Source organism: Alligator sinensis, unplaced genomic scaffold (assembly GCF_000455745.1).
Source record: "Alligator sinensis unplaced genomic scaffold, ASM45574v1 scaffold364_1, whole genome shotgun sequence".
NCBI lineage: Eukaryota > Metazoa > Chordata > Crocodylia > Alligatoridae > Alligator > Alligator sinensis.
In genome coordinates, this window is record NW_005842546.1 from 44,840 (window position 1) to 63,375 (window position 18,536).

Below are 18,536 nucleotides of genomic sequence, written 5' to 3' on the forward strand. Positions count from 1 at the left end.
CATAGGAGAGGACAATGAACACGGGGTCCATCCCCATGGTGGAGAAGACCACAAAAAGGCCATATGAGCTGTAACGGGCATTTGTGCAAGCCAGCTTCATCACATCTGGGTGCAAGCAGTACGAATGAGACAGGACATTGGGCTGGCAGTACCTCTGGTCCTGAAGGAGGAAGGGGAGGGGGAGATGCAAGACGATGCTCCGGACAGTGATAGCAAAGCCAATCTGGACCACCCGGGTGCGGGTTAAGATGGAGGGGTACCGCAGGGGCTTGCAGATGGCCACAAAGCGGTCGAAAGCCATGGCCAGCAGCACCGAAGACTCCATGATGGAGAACGTGTGGATGAAGAAGAGCTGGGAGAAGCAGGCACCAGCACTGACCTCTTGGTGGCCAAACAGAAATAAGCTGAGCATGGTCGGCAAGAGGGCGGTGGATAGGCCCAGGTCCGACACGGCCAACATGAGCAAGAACAGGTACATGGGCGCATGGAGGCTCGGCTCCGTGAGGACGATGAAGACAACGGTGCCGTTCCCTACAGCCGACAACAGGAACAAGATGCAGATGGGCAGGGCCAGCCAGGAAGGAGCAGCCTCCAGCCCTGGGAAGCCCATGAGGAGGAAGGTGAGCGAGGGGAAGGTGGTAAGGTTGGAAGCTGACATGATGCTGAAAGCAGCCTCCGGTGGGGTCCTGTCCCAGGGAGATCGGCAGAGCTGGTCGGCTGCTAGGGGGAAAGCAATGGCACATCAGCATGGGCGAGAAGGTGCATCAGGGCAGAGCATTAGACCTACACAAACCCTGAGTTCAATGAGGTAGCTCACTCGTAATGCAGGGAAGATTTTAAGCCAGATGTGTCCCCCTGCCAAAGTGCAAAAATGCCCCAGCCTGGCAGCACATGCACCAAATCCCAGGGCATTTTTTCCAAGGAAACGTTTTTTTTCAAATGCATTTCATTCTCCCAAAGAGCTGCTTTCACTCTCAAAATCTTTGTTTCTGAACTTTTTAAGAGTATGACAAAGGAGCTGTTTCCCATCGGTGAAAAAGCACAGGCCATTTGGGCTCTTTCAGAGACAACCACAGAACAACCCTGCTAAGCCCATGTCTAGGCACTTAGAGAAATGAGAGGAGTAGACAGCACCCAACAGCTCCCACATACTGGTGATTGAAACCAGGGGTCCTGAGTGTTGGTCCAGAGCTCTGATCCCAGGGCTGAACTTCCCGGGTGTCTTTGAATGCCTGTGTTTTGAACAGCCTTAGCACACAGTTCAGGGCTAGGCAGTTCCAGCTTTTAGCACATGCCTCTTAAAGTCATCTGCAAATATCTAACCCCTTGCAAAGGCTGGGTTTAAATCACCAGGGGGCTGGGTCTGTTCTGCTCCCTGCTTTCCAGATGAGCCATTTTGAATGCTGAATATTTAATATCTTCATTAACAACCTGGAGGATGAAATGGAGTGAATCCTAAGGAAGTTCATGGAAGATACCAAGCTAGGGGACTAGTAGATACGCTAGAGGGTAGGGCTAGGAGTCAGAGAGATGTAGACAAATGGGAGGATTGGGCCAAAAGAAATCTCATGAGGTTCAACAAGGATGAGTGCAAAGTCCTGCACTTAGGGCCAAGCAATCCCATGCACTGGGACAGGCTGGGCAGCAGCTCTGCAGAAAAGGACCTGGGGGTGACAGTGGACAATAGCTGAACAGGAGCCAGCAGTGCACCCTTGGTGCCAAGAAGGCTACTGGCATCCTGGGCTGCATTGGCAGGAGCGTTGCCCACAGATGGAGGAAAGTGATTCTTCCCCTCTATTTGGCACTGGGGAGGCCACATCTGGAGTCCTGCCTCCAGTTGTGGGCCCCCAGTACAGAAAGGATGTGGAGACATTGGAGAAAGTCCTGTGGACGGCAACTAGAATGGCTTGGGGCCTGGGGCACATGACTTGTGAGAAGAGGTTGAGGGATCTGGGCTGATTTAGTCTGGAGAAGAGAGCAAGCATTCCTCAGGGATAACTAGTGGTGGCATGGAGTGCACCAGCATCCGTTGTCCCTGGGGAACCAAACGTCCACATGTGTCTGGACACGGCCTCAGTCTTCCCTTCTCCAGACTAAATCAGCCCAGTTCCCTCAGCCTCTCCTCACAAGTCATGTCTCCCAGCCCCACAACCATTTTCCTTGCCCTCCACTGGACTCTCCAATGTGTTCACATCCTTTCTGTAGTGGGGGCCCACAACTGGACACAGGACTCCAGATGTGGCCTCCCCAGTGCTGAATAGAGGGGAAGAATCACTGCCCTTCAACTGCTGGCAACGCGCCTACCAATGCAGCCCAGGATGCTGGTACGCTTCTTGGGCCCTTATACACATGACAAAGAGCCCTTATACATATGAAATTGCCCTTTTTAGTGGTTTAATTGTCCTTTTTAACTATTTAATTGAGTAACAGTGTACACACTCAGCAGCATATTACAAATAAATTTCATAACAGTGTACACCTTCGGCGGCATATTTTGATGAATATGACTTCTTTGCTTGGCAAAGTAAAACACACCCAATGTATTTTAGTTTGCTACCTAACAAATTTCAGCAATATTCATCATATGTACAAGGGGCCCTCGGCAACACGGGCACACCGCTGGCTCCTGTTCAGCTTCCTGTCCACTCTCACCCCCAGGTCCTGTTCTGCAGAGCTGCTGCTTAATCAGCTGGTCCCAGCCTACAGCTCTTTGAAACATTTTCTTTTTTTGAATGAAAATATTTGGCTTTGGAAATGCAAAAATGTTGCAACATTTCAAAAAGGAAAACTTTCAAATTTTCATTTCAAAATAGATTTTGGCAGGGGGTTTAAAAACTGGTAAAGAGTAAAAGAAAATATATTAAACAAAATGGCGAAGTGTTCCCAGAGGAAAGAAAGGTTGTGTTTTGGGTTAAATGGAATTGTCTGATGGCTCTAAAATGAAACTTTCCAGAGTTTTTTGGTTGTTTTTTTTCATCTTTGATTTCTATTTCAATGAAAAATGAGAATAAAAAACTGTGTTAGTTAAAACCAAGTTGATCCCACCGCCCCCATCCCTTAGTTTTTCTACTAAACAAAAATAAACTCATTTTCAGCCCATCTCATTGCTCACACCTGTGTAAATCAACTCCCATTCCTGCACAGGAACAAGTAATGAAAATTACCTTTACAATAAGAAAGTCCAGTCAAGACACGCTGGCCACATGAACACCACGTCTGTCAATGCATGCTATTTATAAGGCATCTCTAGAAAGCCCACTGGGCTGGTAGCATAGGCAACTGGAAATATCCACTGGTCCCAGTGTCTGAGTCACCTTTAACACTATCAGTACAGGCTACCTCCCAATTTGGAGTTACTGACACTCACCTATTGAAATTGGACAGAGTCCCAGATTCAGGATGTGCGTCTTAAATCCACAGGGTCCACATTCATGAGACAAAAAAGAGTCTGTTTGCTCTGTGGCATCAAGGACCAATAAAATCACCATGCAAATGGCACGTCAGTACCTTGCAGGGCCTTGGCCAGGTGCCAAAAGGCATGGGAACGTTCTCCTTGGTGCCCACCTGTGGCATAAAAATACCTTTGGCTAATTGAGTTAACGAGGACCCCAAAACCCTGTTGCAGACTTGAAAAATGATGTGTTGAATGTAGCACGAGGAGCAATGGGCTCAAGTTGCAACAAGGGAAGTTGAGGTTGGATATTAGGAAATACTTTCTCACTAGCAGGCTGGTGAAGCAGTGGAACAGGTTACCCAGAGAGGAGGCTGGGTGTTTTCAAGACCCAGGTAGACAAAGCCTTGGCTGGGATGATGTCTGGGTTTCACAGGCAGGCGGCATCCATGGGGCTCTCCGCAAAGCCTGTCCTTCTCTCTGGCACGGGGTGGACTATCCCTGCCCCATGCATCCTTTCTGCTCCTCACCTCGCCTGCACGATGGCTGCTTTTTAAGCAGAAGAATCACAAAGAGGGAGTCATCAAAAATAGGTATCCTGGGCCAGAGGGTGAAACCATCTCCTTTGCACAGAGCTAGCTCAGGGCCTCTAACAGCCTGGCACAAGCTACACTGAAGTCAGTGGGAGCTTTTCCTTTACCTTCAAGGAGCTTTGAATAAGGGGCTAATCTGCGAGCCCAGTGAAGCACAGACCGTGCCCAGGTCCCATGCAGACCATGCAGCATAGGGCCGGATTCTCGGCGGATGCAATTCAGCATCACGCCACGGCACACAGCAGCCGAGCATATGCTCCGGGCTGAGCACCAATCACCACGGACACAAATGTCCACAAATATCACAGTAAAGGGGCACATTTGGGGTGCGCAGGTCTTGGGAAAGCAGATGTCTGTTGGGAATTGTGCTTTGTCTCTGTTGTTTCTCTTTCCTGGATTGTTTCCAGCAGCTACGTAAGTGCAGACACTGCGTGCCCCTATTTATTCTTTCATGTATGGGTGAAAAACCGTGACTCACTGCACACCCAAAAACATGCTGTTTCCCAAAAACTCACTTTCCTCAGTGTTTGCTCTCCAGGACCTCCATCATGACCTTTTCCAGGTTCCCTTTACATGTACAAATATTCCCCATCCTCAGCTTCTCCTCCTGGCTAGCACGCCCCCGACCGATCTGAACCAATCGCAAGTCTATCCTTGTTTAGCGGGGTCAGAACAAAGACAGGAAGATCCCAGTGTGGACTTATGCGGCATTTAAATGGTGCATACATCCTTGGAGCCTGTTCTCATCCTCTGCACCCAGGTGTGCTTCTTGCCTAGGGCCTGATCCTGTAAAGTCCTGAGTCCCTCCAGATAGGTGCTCAGTGCCCTTTGTTCCCACTGAAATCCCTGCTTAGGAGCTGAGGTTGCACTCAGCCACTGGAAGGATCCGGTCTTAATACCCTGTCCATTATTTTTGGAGGATATATATATTTTTTTCTACTTCACATGGCCACCCCCTCCTCCGGCTTTGTGTTGCCTGGCTGCTGCGTAAACCCTACACCCGGCGTAACTCAATCTGCTTGCAGATGTCTCTATTTCGCCCAGTCCCTGTCACTCCAATTATATCACGCCCTGTCCCCAGCCCACCCCCGTCTGCTTCAGCCACCGTGCTGCATTCACCAGTCCCCGTTGTAGGAAACACACGCACAGCCTTTGTTGCTTGGCCCTCTATTCCCACAATGTCTCGAGGTCAAAGGACATTACGTCCCAAGCATGGGCTCGACCCCAGCACTTTTTAATGATATATTGTGAACATAGGCATTGAAGGATGGAGCTATTTCAGGGACCCTGAAGTGGCGGCTCCATCCTGCTGGGCCTTGCACCAACACGTAATAAGAGAGCTGAGCCATCCCCGAAAACATTGTCATGTAAATCGGAAGCACTGCATGGTTCATATGGTACAGAGGGACAGAGGAAGCCCAGAAAGATCGCTGACTTAGAAAATGAGGGTTGGGAGGGACCTCAAGAGGTTAAATCCAGTCGAAACCCCTGCTCATAGCAGGACCAGCCCTAACTACATCATCCCAGCCAAGGCTTTGTCTACCTGGGTCTTAAATATCTCCACGGATGGAGATCCCACCACTTCTCTGGGTATCTGTTCCAGTACTAAATGGTGTAGGGGAATGAATGCCTGACGGGGTAGAGTTAACTCTTCCATTTGGTGTGCCAGGGGTTGGACTAAGGTACTGCGGAGGTCCCTTCCAGTCGTGTCCTTCTGGATGGGAGCAAAACCCCCAGATTTCTGCACAGCCTGAACCACTGCACTATCCTCTCCATCACTGAGAGCTTTCGCTGAAGCTTTCAAAATTCCCAACCTTGAACAAGAGCAGGGGGAGCTATGGGAGAAACTGCCCCAAGTCTGCAGAGACCCCCAAGCAATGGCCTTCTCCCCAAGCACTCACTGCAGGAAGGTGCATTTCCACAACCACAAGGTTAACAACCGTCTTTTGCTTAGATACCAGGCAGTCTGCAACTGGAGATACCAACCCTGGCCCCGTCTCTGTCGGGAGTTGAGTAGCATCTCAGCTCGGTCTTCCCACCGCGCTCCCCGATGCATATCACCCCCTTCCCTGAGCAGCCGATGCATATCACCCCTTCCCCATGCCGCACCTGCAGGTCTGGTGCCGGCTCTGCTGAATCTCCGCTCTGCGGCCCTCTGGGTGGCAGGGATCTGGGTCCTGCTGGCGACGGGAAGAGAGGGTAGAGCTGCTGAGGTCCTCGCCTCTTTGTTGCCTGGCACTTGTCACCTCGAGTTACACCCCCTGGCTCAAGGGGGGGAAGGAAGGCGGGAGGTCTCGAATTCGGCATCGAGTAACACTTAACCCTTTCTCAGCCAAGTGCCTATGCATAAGGATCCTTGGAGAAGATAAAAGATGGAGCATCCTTCTTCTCCTATGGCAGGGCAAAATTTCCAGGCCTCCTGTTCTTTTTCCAGTCCTCCACATAATTGTTGTCTTTAATGGTTGATGAAACCCAGCTGGCCATGCCTTGGCCCTGGACAGCTGGGGGTAGCTGAGAAAGTCCTAGGTTAGGGCCAGGGTTAAGGGTAGGGGTAGAGTTTAGGGTTAGGGTTAGAGTTTAGGGTTAGGGTCAGGGGTTAGGGTTTAGGATTAGAGTTAGGGGTAGAGTTTAGGGTTAGGGTTTGGGTTAGAGTTTAGGTTGAGGGTCAGGGGTTAAGGTTTAGGGTTTAGGGTTAGGGTTAGTGTTTCCATGAAAGGGGACAGGCTGATTTTGAGTGGATTGAGTGAACCAGGAACCTGTTCTTCTTCCAGCCCCTGGCCCTTATGCTTCACCCTATCACCAGGTTGCTTACATCTGTATGTTGTCCCATGACAAAGTGGATGTGTTATCTCCCTACCCTCTTGGCAGACAGACTCTCTCCTCTCCCTTTCACCTGCATTGCAGCTTGCACAGGGTCTGAGCTTGCACATGAGCCTCTCTTTGTCTTCCTGGGCTTCATATTGGGTAGGGCTGCATATTCTCTGGGATTGTCCCCTTTGAAATTGCATCCACCTGCTTTGTGGAAACAGGTCCCAGATATGAGAGTCTTATTCAACAGCTGTTGGGCATTAATGAGCCAGGTGCAAGGCTGTGATGCACAGCAACCCTGGAGTGGTACCTGGAGGCACGATGAACGCAGTCTGTCACAGAGGCCGGATACCCGGGAAGTCAGTGTGCCAAAGACCTTTGCATGCAAAAAGGGACTCTTCTCAGTGATGGCAGATGACAGAACAAGGAGCAATGGGCTCATGTTGAAGCAAGGGAGGTTTAGGTTGGATATTAGGAAGTAGTAAAAGCCCTAAAAGAGGCTCCCAGACAGGTGGTGGACTCTCCCTCCTTGGAGATTTTGAAAACCCGGCTAGACAATGCCTTGGCTGAGATGATGTAGTTGGGGCTGGTCCTGCTTTGAGCAGGGGGTTGGACTCGATGTGACCTCCTGAGCTCCCGTCAGCCTCATTTTATATGATTTTGTGATTCTGTAATGATTGTCCTGGACATTAGAAGGAGAAGGACATTATCTGCAGATCTAAGGGCTTGCCTATGCTACTGAGTCACTGCCTCACAGCCTTTCTCCCGCATGGAAACCACCCTTGCATCAACACAAAGGGTCTTGCCGGCTCGGCAACTGTGTGCAATCTTTTTGGAGCTAGGCCAGACGGGTTTGTGACACAGACCAGCTGCAAATGCCCCCCACTCTCTGTGTCCTAGGGTGGACTGGCCTAGGCTGCAATCTCTTTCCCAGTGGGGTGGACACTGGATCCTCAACCCCTTCAGATACTTCTCAGACTGAGCCCAAATCTCAGACAACAGTACTTAGAAACTGTAGGGAAGCTCCAATTCAATGGAGACCAATGCAAGTGCATCCAGCCAGAAACATCCTCCCAAGCTCTCGGAGATCAGTGACTCTTACCAAGACTTGAGGGGTCGTGAGGGAAGCCAGACAAAGTCTACCTGGGATCTCTTGAGCATATATTAATAGTAGCAGCAGGACGTTGGCCTCTGCGGTCCCCCTGCTTTCCCTGGGGCAGATTTGGGTGTGATGCCTCAGGTTGCATTAGGGTTGATGGTAGTTTATCAAGAGTTCAGACTATGGGTTTGTCTGGGATGGTTTGGATAGGGGGTTGCACTAGATGTGTCCCTGCAGGTCCCTTCCAGCCTGACTGCTCTGTGATTTTATGATGCAAAGGCCGAAAGGCCAACCCCCAGCAGAAACAGGTCGTGCATGGAGCTGAAACCACCACCCTGAGTGAGACCCAAACCGGATGCTTCCTAGATGAGCAACGGAGGAGACTGATAGATCAGAAAGGATAAATATAGGGCTGGAAGAAGGATGGAAAGCCTGGAAAACCTGCCCTATATTTATCCTTTCTGATCTATCGGTCAGAAGAGAGAGAAGAAGGATGCTCCATCTGTTGATCTCCAAGCAAAGGCAAAGAAGTGACTCCACCACCGCCTGCCAGTGCCCGGGTGAGGACAGAGGACTCATTTATCTCATGACGCCAAAATACGATACAGTGACTGGAAGCAAGAGCTAGATAAAAATGTGCACCTTGCTTCTGGCCTCAACTCAACACTGAGAGCAGTTAACCCCAGGACAATCAAGGAAGGAAGGATGTGGTGGATTCTCCGTCTTTTGGAGCTGTGCAATTAGGACCAGATGTCTTTCTAAGCAGTGGGCTCTCGCTCAAGCAGCGTACGTGGGGGAGCATGGGTGATGCTTGCTCTGGTCCATACCGTGCAAATGGGTCAGAGAAGGTGAGTACTATGGTCCCTTCTTGATGATGATTTCAGATGCATTTAACCAAAGGCAGCATTTTTACTTAGAAATATCCTCTGATCCCTTCCATGTGGTTCACTCACCCAAAAAAGAAGCCATAGAGGATACCATTGCAAAAAAAAAGGTGAAATCCCCATTAGTAGGGAAGGTTGCACTTCCTAAGCTGTGTAGGACCCTGTACCCTATACATAAAATAGATCCCCATCCTAAATCTTGCTTTCAGTTCCCAGGAAGCTGCTATAGCTGACATGCACATCAGACTGTTGCTGTAGCCTTGATGGTCCAGGGAGGACGTGAGCATCATAGTATCATAGAAAATTAGGGTTAGAAATAGGGGGTGGGTATCTTTTATCGCACCACCTGCATAGTTGGGTGCAATAAAAACAAGCTTTCAGGCACATAACCATGTTACCATGTGCAGGGACACAGGTGTGTCATAGGTCCATAGAAAATGAGGGTTGGGAGGGACCTCAAGAGGTCACATCTAGTCCTTTCCAAAGTGACCACCTTCATTGACCGAATGGCATTAAACACCTGTTATTGCTCTACCTGGTATGTAGCTTAGGCTGTGTCTGCTTTTGGAGGGGACTTCGGTGGTTGACTGCCCTCCCTCCCAGAGATCAACAGGAATTATGTGCCTGAATTACCTTGCAAATCAGCCGGTTTGTGCATGAACTCACAGGTGCAAGCGTTCACCCTGTCTCCATACAACCCACAATCCTGCACTAGGTGAATTGACTCTTAGTCTCTCCCTGATACATCTTTGCCTCTGCCTTTGCTACCTTTTGTAGCATTGCCTCTTTCCTGAACTGAAACCCAGCTTCCTCCCCCCACCCCCTTAGTTTTCAACTACCCAAGTCTCCGAGTCAGGGAATCCATCTACATTTCTCCCCTCTGCAGGGGGATTTACCCAGCAAGCTACAACCCTGTTCAAAACCTCACGTTCCTAAATGCAAACAAAACACCTTTCCAAAAAGGAACAATTAATTCAGATGAGAGTCCCTGAAGGTTGCATGAACCCCATGGGTTTTAATGCTATAATAAGGGCTTTCTGGGAAGACAGCCCAGCCTGTTATTCAGACAGACCATGCATGTGTATCTGGGAATATCACTTTTCTCTCGTCTCTGCTGTGATTTGGGGTAAGTGCTTGAAGAGTGCAGCTAAATCCATAGGGATTCCTATGCTCCCTCTGAGGCAACTGATGAAAGGGAAGGGCTCAAAGTGACGGGTGTCAGGAGTGAAAAGATGACTTGTTGGAAAACTATAAATACAGCAAGTCACCTCCAGGCAATATTCCCTTTGTTCCTCTCTAAAGAAATGTTTGATCTTAAAAGACTCCTGGATATCTGGCCTGTTCAGTAAGAAGAAAACTAGTCAAATAGGTCCCTCTGGTTGTCATCTTGCCCATCCCGCTGTTCAAGGCAGGACTAGCCCTGTCTGGACCATTGTGGCTAATTGTTAATCAAATTTGCCCTGAAAGCCATCTAGTGATAGAGACTCCACAAACTCTTTGGGCAACCAGTGCTAAATCCCACTCCCAGTAAGGAAGTTCATCCTCATAGCCAACTTAATTTCTCCCTACTTCATTTTAAACCCAGTTTATCCTGTCTCCTGTACACACAGAGGGACACAGAGACGTAGATCACACTCATTTTTATATCAACCTCTTTGTGCCTGGAGGCTGCTACCGGGCCTGCCATCACTCATCTCTATCCCAAACTAGATCATCGCAGTTCTCATTTTCTAATTTCTAATTTCTGTGATTCTTCCAGACATTCCCTGTATCAGCTCATGTGATATGGGGGTCTTCTTTTGCAACGTGCTCAGAGAAGTTATTTCAATTTAAAGCTATCAGTTTCCTGAACAAGGATGTTTGGCTCTAACCTGCGGGATTGCATTTGAGGCACTCCGCTGCTGGTACATTGAGTGTGCATATGTGTGTGCATGCATGTAGGCAGACACAGGTCTTTGGGGAGACGTGATATCTTTTATTAGACCAGCTAAATAATTGGCAAAATTGTTCTTTGCAAGCTTTTGGGTACAAACGCCCTTCTTCAGGCAGAGGGAGAGTCTACAGTGCACCTACTCACACACAATGCAGTCAAACTTTGGGGGTCTTAGGCAGTGTTTACTTACTTATGACTTAGGCAAACTGCCCTTGAACCACCCCACAATAAAGGGACACTCAGGATTTGCTTCTGTGACACATGAAAGATGACAGACTTGGCAAACTGGGTTGGGTTGTGTGACCTGGGACTGATTTGCTGTGCAAGCAACTAAGGATTGCTCTGTCTTGCCTCCTGGCTCTAGAGGTTCAACAGACCCGGTGAATTTATGCAAGCGTCTTCGAGCCTATCTGCATTCACAGTCTTTGTATGACTCTCAAAGTTGCTTGGCGTTTTCCTCCAGGCATCAAAGCCAGCTTATCTCCTTTGTCCTGTACCTAAGGAAATGATCCCCTTTGCCTTTGGTAGCCAATAAAAATGGGCACCTTGGTGTTTTGTTTTCAGAGTATTTACACGGTAAACAGACTGAGCACCTGCCTTTTTCATTGCTAGTGGTATCGTGGTTGCGGTGTTTGTTCAGACGGGGGTTGTGAATCTCCCCCCTCCCCTTTTTGATCTGATTAGCAGGCTAGCAGCACCGATCAGTGCCGGGAATGAGTTTGCAGGACTGGAAGGGCGATGACGAAGTCAGTCAACATTTTATTATTTGCTCTTAGTAGCACAAAAACAAAACAAAAAAATCAATAAAGGAGTCCACTATAACCACAGGACTTCTGATCCCACCGTAAGAAAGTCTCTCTCTGATGTAGGTGCTTTTTGTTTACAACAGGCATCAATCCATAGCTCTGCCCTTTTAAAAAGAATAAATAAATCCTGCCTTCCTCCCTTCCTAGCTCCCATCACCACTGTAATTGTACATTCCTGGTCATGGGCTATAACTGTCCCATGGCTAAATACTGCCCAGCCTTTGATGTGCACCTGTAGGATGGGCAATGGGAACATCATACAGAATTTAAGACACTCTGGTCCCTGCTTGGTAAAGTTTGAGGGCTGCAGCAGAGAAAACAAGTGCAACCCTGATGCTCTCTGGTTTTTTTGCCGTTGTTCCTCAAATGAAACCGGCATGATTCTGGAGTGGGAGTTGCCTCCTCCAGTGTGCAATTAAAGTGTACAGCATGTAATTAAAGCATGGGACTCGTGGCTACCAGATGCAGTGGGAACTGAGAGTTTATCTGGATTTACCAAGGGACTGGACGCGTTCCTGGAGCAAAGGGGCATTGGTAGCTATTGAACGTGGGAATGAAGGGCACGACCTCTGCATCCGACTGGGATGGGACCTCTGCACCAGACCTTTGGCTGGGATGATGCAGTTGGGACTGGTCCTGCTTTGAGCAGGTGTTGGACAAGATGCAACCTCCTGAGGTCCCTTCCAACCTGAATTTTCTATGAACTTAAATGCAGGAGGCTGCAATGAGGAAGGGAACAAGACCCTGGTCATCCCCAGTTCAGTCTCCCTTTCCATCTCTGCTGCTGTGTGATACAAGAGACTGGAGAAGAGAGGTCATGCATCTGGTTTGTAGGCCACATCTTTCATCCCTGATACCAACTCCAACAAGGACAAGGTGCTTCCCAAAGCCTGTGTGTTAGCACACAGGGACTTTGCCTAGTCAATGGAGCACCTAAGGACCAGGTCTCAGGAAGCCTCGGCTCTGTCCTTGCCACTGGCCTGCTGGACAGCCTTCAGCAAGTCATTCAATTCTCCATATCTCAGTCTTCTCATCTGTAATTTGGGGATAGAATCATAGAATAAGAGCATATGCTTTCATAACTTGACTCTACCCTGTTTTTCTCAGGTCTATACAGTTCATGGGACCAAGCTAGTCTGGGGATGAATCAGACCAGGCAATGAAGGACACTATCATCAGCAGGGTTTTCTCTGATTAAAAAATAAATAAAAATCCCCAATTTTTGGATTTAAACAAGTAAACCAAGATCCACATTTTTCCATGATTAAAATGAAACACCATGGTATATATTGATATCCATACAAAGAGAAAACCAGGATCCCTGATTATTGGTGTCATTTGAATCAGACAGGCATTTGCAGGTGGTGTCACGGATGCTACCCTGGAGAACAGGCATGCTCAGCATGACTTTGCACTGATAGTCACTAGTTGTGTGCGCCTCATTTCCTGTGCAAACAGTTTGAGACACAAGAGACCTTATCTGCTGAGCTTTCACAGCTGCAGCTGAAGTCACTAGGAGCTGTGTTTTAATCCAACAACATGCTGCACAAGCCCATAGGATCTAAAAACAAACAAACAAAAAAATAGTTAAGGCCTTAAGTGTCTCAAATTGGCCACTTACAAAATAGTAGCTGTTTTTTACTTCATTTTCTCTGTGATCATAATAGTAACTCCTCCATTCACAGGTCTGTTGTAAAAATAGATGAACTAGTGCTTGTGATGCACCCGGATACTATAGCCAATGCATATAAGGAAATTACTCATTCAAGGTTTGAATGAATGTGCAAAGGCTAAGGCCTGGGACCCACACCAAAGAGCAGAGAAGAAATCTGAGTGTGCATAGCTGCTTAGTAAATGAGTACGACCTCTTCTGTGCCCTGAACAAAACAAGGCGAAAAGAGCAGGTGACCACATCATACTAGTTGTATCCCAGGGCACCTGAACAAGTTTCTTGTCATCTTAACATTGCAGCTAAGTAAGTTTAGCAAAGTAAGTGAAACCTTTGGTGTTGGACCAGTGAGGCAGTAGGATAGATGCTGAGGGAAGGGGTGGACTCTCCATCACTGGAGGGATTCAAGAAGAAGTTGGACAGTCACTGGTTGGGGATGATTTAGGCATAGAGGGGCTGTACGGTTTGGACTTCCAAGGGCGCTGAGCACATGAGATGTCAGCTCAGAATCAGACCGGTCTCAGCCACGTGACCTTCATCCTCACTGGGATTCCTCACTGGTCTGAGCCATGGCTACAACTGGATGGCCTTCCCTCTCTTCTTGGTATATCTGACAGCCGTCATGGGCAACTGCACCATCCTCTCCATCGTATGGGATGACCACAGCCTTCACATCTCGATGTCCTACTTCTTATCCATGCTGGCTATGGCTGACCTGGGCTTATCTGTCTCCATGCTGCCCACTGTGCTGAGCATCTTCTGGTTTGACTCCACAACCATCGACTTTTGATGTCTGCATTGCCCAGATGTACTTCATCCATGCCTTCTCTGCCATGGAGTCTGAGGTGCTGGTCACCATGGTGGTGGACTGCTTCATTCCCACCTGCAAGCCTCTGCAGTACCCCTTGGTCTTGATGATCCCCATGATCGTGAAAAAGGGGGTGTCCATCCTCCTTTGGGGGGGGTCAGCATGCTTCTCCTGGTGGCCATCCTGATCTGATCAAGAGGCTGCTGTTCTGCAAGTCCAATGTCCTCTCCCACTTCTTCTGCTTGCACTAGAACATGCTGAGGTTGGCCTGCACCCACACCCAGGTCAACAGCTTGTACGGCCTGATCACAGTTATCTTCAACAAGGGCGTGTCCATCCTCCTGTCCTACACCCTGATCATCAAAGCCTTGCTGGCCATCACCTCCCAGGATGCCCACACCAAGGCCTTCAAAACCTGCATCTCCCACATCTGTGCCATCCTCATCAGCCTCTCCATCCTGCACCGGTTTGGGAAGCACCTCTCCCCCATCATGCATGTGCTCATGGCTGATGCCTACTTGCTGGTGCCGCCAGTCTTGAACCCCATTTTGTACACCTTGAAAATCAAGCAGATCCGCTGGTGGATATTCAGGCTGTTCCACCCCAAAACATCCCGCCTGCATGGCTAGTCTGCAGATCGGTGAAGGACCCCAGTCAGGCTCTCTGCTCCCACTAGAAAAATTTAGGCCAGGGGATCTCCACAGGAAGTCCCAAGGGACAAAACCTCTTTCCTGGCATGCTCTCCTGTCCCCCACACCACAGCTCCCCATCCTTGGATGAACCTGAGGTGCCCATGCTTGGGTTGCTCCTATCTAAGTTTCAATTACAGCCCATATGCCCTAGGAAGCAGGGCTTGTGGGAGCACAGTCCAGCGCATTTCCTCCATGAAGGAGAAGGCGCACATTTTACTGCTTTCCAGTTTCAATGACCCTGTTTCACCCAAGACGTCTGCAGGGCTGGCGCTGGTTGGTCTGAAGACAAGGAAAGGGGAATTTTCAAGGCAGAACTTAATCAAACAAGTCACTGCTTGCTGGACCCATTCAAACAGCCTTTCCTGCTCAAGAGTCTTATCACACATCTCACTGCATGCTACTGGGCATGTCTACACATGCATTAATGCACCTTTGCTACTGCACTTTAAGTTTTATACCTGTAGTCACAGATACTACCTCAATGCACGGTAACTACTGTGCAGTAGTGTCTGTGCATGGTCCTTTAGTGATGCCAATGCTCAGTAGACTAATTTTATTGCATGACATACTAATGCACAGTAGAACTAGTCTAGTGCACATTTAGCGTCTCATGAATATGAACCTATTGTTTTCTATCTGACAGCCCCATCCCTTGTTGTCTTGTGATTATGGGATTCTCTCAGGTGTCATTATAGAAATAAGTATGCTTCAGGCAATTGAGTCTGGAAAGTGTGACGTGAGTGCCCTTAAAAGTCTAAGAAAATAGAAGACACAGATAAAGTATCCAAATGCATGATTTAAAAAAAAATATATATCTCTTCACTTAAAGGAATCGGACTCAAGAGTCATGTCTACTATGGGTTGATCATCCTGAAACCAAAAGGTGCTACCTGCTCTGTTGGCCAGAAGTTTGTGACACCTCAAACTCCTTTTTAATTGTCAGGGTTAATATAAATAAAAAACCTAAATGATGCAAAATGTGGAGTTTTATGTTTATTGAACGTGACTTGAAGACACAGTAAGAATAGCAGCCTTTAACTTTTGATAGCAGCCTTCAACTCCCTGCAGAGGGGCTGCAAAGAGGATGGAGCTGGGCTGTTCTCAGTGGAGGTAGATGACAGGACAAGGAGCAATGGCCTCAAGTTGCAGCAAGGGAGGTTGGGTTCAGATATTAGGAAAAACTCTCTCACCAGGAGGGTGGTGAAGCACTGGAACAGGTTATCCAGAGAGGTGGTGGCATCTCCATTCTTGGAGGTTTTTAGGACCCAGCTCAACAAAGCCTTGGCTGGGATGATGTAGTTGGGGCTGGTCCTGCATCGAGAAGGGGGATGGACCAGATGTGGCCTCCTGAGGTCAACCCTCATTTTCTATGATACTACGATTATATGAATAACTGAGTTCTCAATTTTTTTTCCGTGGAAATGTTTCCTTTCTGTAAAAATTGCTTCCTTCCTCCCAAAACCAGTATATTTTCACAAAAAAAGGATGTTGACCTTGTGTCGCAAAGCAAGTTGCATTCTCCCAGCTCAGTTAAGGCATATGCTCAAGAAGATGGCAGAGAAAGTGCTTCAAGCACATCCTCAAGGCCAACTGGAAGAAAGGCAACATCAACATCAACTCATGGGGGTCTGTTGCCCAGGACTGGCCCAAATGGAGGAAGTGTCTGCTGCAAGGATCTCAGCAGACTTTGAAACCTCATGACGACAACACGAGATGGAAAAGCAGGAGCCGCAGAAACAGTGTGTCATGGACCCCAAACCAAGAGCCCAGAGCCACCCATCCCACAGGGAAACACGTATCCAAGTTTCAATAACATCTGTTGACCCCAGATTGGCCTCATCAGCCATCTTTAGACCCACAGGTAAGAGTCGGAAGACAATCATCCTCGACTACAAGGGGTTGCCAATGATGAATGATGTTGACCATGTCAGACATTCTTCATTTTCCTCTAAAGCAGGGTTGCCATCAAATTATTTTATTCTTTCCTTAAAAGATAATCAGTATCTTTCATTTTGTGAATTACCATTGTCTTTCATCACAATTTTGCAGGGAAAAAAAATGAAAATAAATGATGAATGTTTCTGTAATGGGGCCCATTTGAACCCCTTTGACATGAAATAATAATTGAAAAGCTATTAAATATTGATCTTTTTGTTGCTGTTTGGGATATCCACCCCACAAGGTTTGATTCACCTCCAGTTGTTCTGTCCAGGTTACAACCGCAGGCCACAGGGCTGAGCTGTCACATTTTGCAAAGGAGTCACTGATATTACATCATAGAATGACAGGATCATAGAAAATGAGGGTTGGACTAAATGTGACCTCCTGTGGTCCCTTCCAACCTTCATTTGGGGGTTGGAAGGGACCTTGGGAGGCCACATCTAGTCCAACCCCTGCTCCAAGCAGGAAAAGCCCCAGCTGCATCATCCCAGCCAAGGCTTTGTCTAGCTGGGTCTTAAACACCTCCAAGGATGGAGACTGCACCACCTTTCTAGGTAACCTGTTATAGTGCTTCACCATCCTCCTCATGAGAAAGTTTTCCCTAATATCCAACCTCAACTTCCCTTGCTGCAGCCTGAGCCCATTGCTCCTTGTCCTGTTGTCTGCCCCCACTGAGACCAGCCCAGCTCCATCCCCTTTGCAACCTCCCTGCAGGGTGGTGAAGGCTGCTATTCAATCCCCCTCGGTCTTCTCTTCTCCAGACTAAATCAGCCCAGTTCCTTCAACCTCTCCTCACCAGTCCTGTGCCCCAGCCCCACAACCATTGTTGTTGCCCTCCACTGGACTTTCTCTCTGCTGCTCTGCTTGTTGGCCACCCCGCTTGAGAAGCCCTGAGCCTGCTTTTCAGAGAGGCTGAAACAACACAGCTCCTACAGCACAAGACATCCTTGCACTAGCTGAGAAAACATCGCGAGTGGGCCTAGGATAGCTAAGGCAGCTGCCATGCATGCTAGCATCCAAGGCTTCAAGAGAAGAAGGTCCCCATTGTGCAAGCCCAGGAGCCTACCCAAGTGGCTAACATGCTGCTGACAGGATGGCTTATGCAAAAAAATAAAAATAACAATGGCTCAGGTCCTTTTGGAAAGGTCTGCTTGAAGTCCCTGCTCCGAGGAGCCCAATGAGGGGTGATGAGCAGAGAGGCAGGAGATGTTTCATGGGTACCACAAGACTTGCTCTAGGGTGTGGCTGGGGGTGTGCCAATTAACCTGATGAGAGCTGTGGTGGATGTCCCTTAAGGCACCGCTACACGGGACTGGCAGCCCATTTCAAAAGGACCTGCAGCTGTTGCATCTGCCTGCAGAAGGGAGAAATCCAGAGGCCGGGACTCAACAATGGGGAAGGGATACCCTCTCCGTGAGGATGCTTGCACCCCTGACATCATCTCTATGACACATGGGGACGTGCCTTCCTTAGGCCAGCTTTCACACTCCATTAACTCCAGTGAATCAGATCAGCCTTGCAGTAAAGAGGATTAAGCTTTGCTCCTGGATGCTAGCAAGTGGTAGGGGATGAACAGGCAGTGCCCGGGGCTACTGCAGAGTTTCACGCAGCCGCTTGCTGCTGAGCTCTTTCGATCCTCTTAGAGGCCAGATGCTCATCTGGGGTGAACTCACAATGCTGCATGGACTTCAATCGCACTGTGCTGGTGTACACCCGTGGATGCTCTGGCCCTGAGAGTTAAAAGACCTGCCTTTTACAAGCTTCTCCAGCCTGTGCAGCAAAGGTCCTAGCTGTGCGTGTCTAACCCCAAGGCAGGGGTCTCCCCCACACCCCCCAAGACAGCATGCCCTTGGCTCACAAAACATCTGTGTGATACCAAAACTTCGGGTTTGCCTTTTGGAAGGTCATTTCA

At 48.6% G+C, this 18,536-nt stretch overlaps 1 protein-coding gene and 1 pseudogene across 1 annotated transcript in view; one reads left to right on the forward strand and one right to left on the reverse strand.

The window, feature by feature from the left end:
• The window catches only part of LOC102379623 (olfactory receptor 51S1-like), a 976-nt gene extending 318 nt beyond the window's left edge, over positions 1 to 658 (reverse strand). Inside the window, 1 exon segment of the mRNA XM_014523915.1 lies at positions 1 to 658. This exon segment is cut by the window's left edge and continues 17 nt beyond it. Within this exon segment, the coding sequence (XP_014379401.1) occupies positions 1 to 658 (658 nt within the window).
• Positions 659 to 13,678: 13,020 nt separating this feature from the next.
• Positions 13,679 to 14,620, forward strand: LOC106722681 (annotated as a pseudogene).
• The last annotated feature ends 3,916 nt before the right edge of the window (positions 14,621 to 18,536 follow it).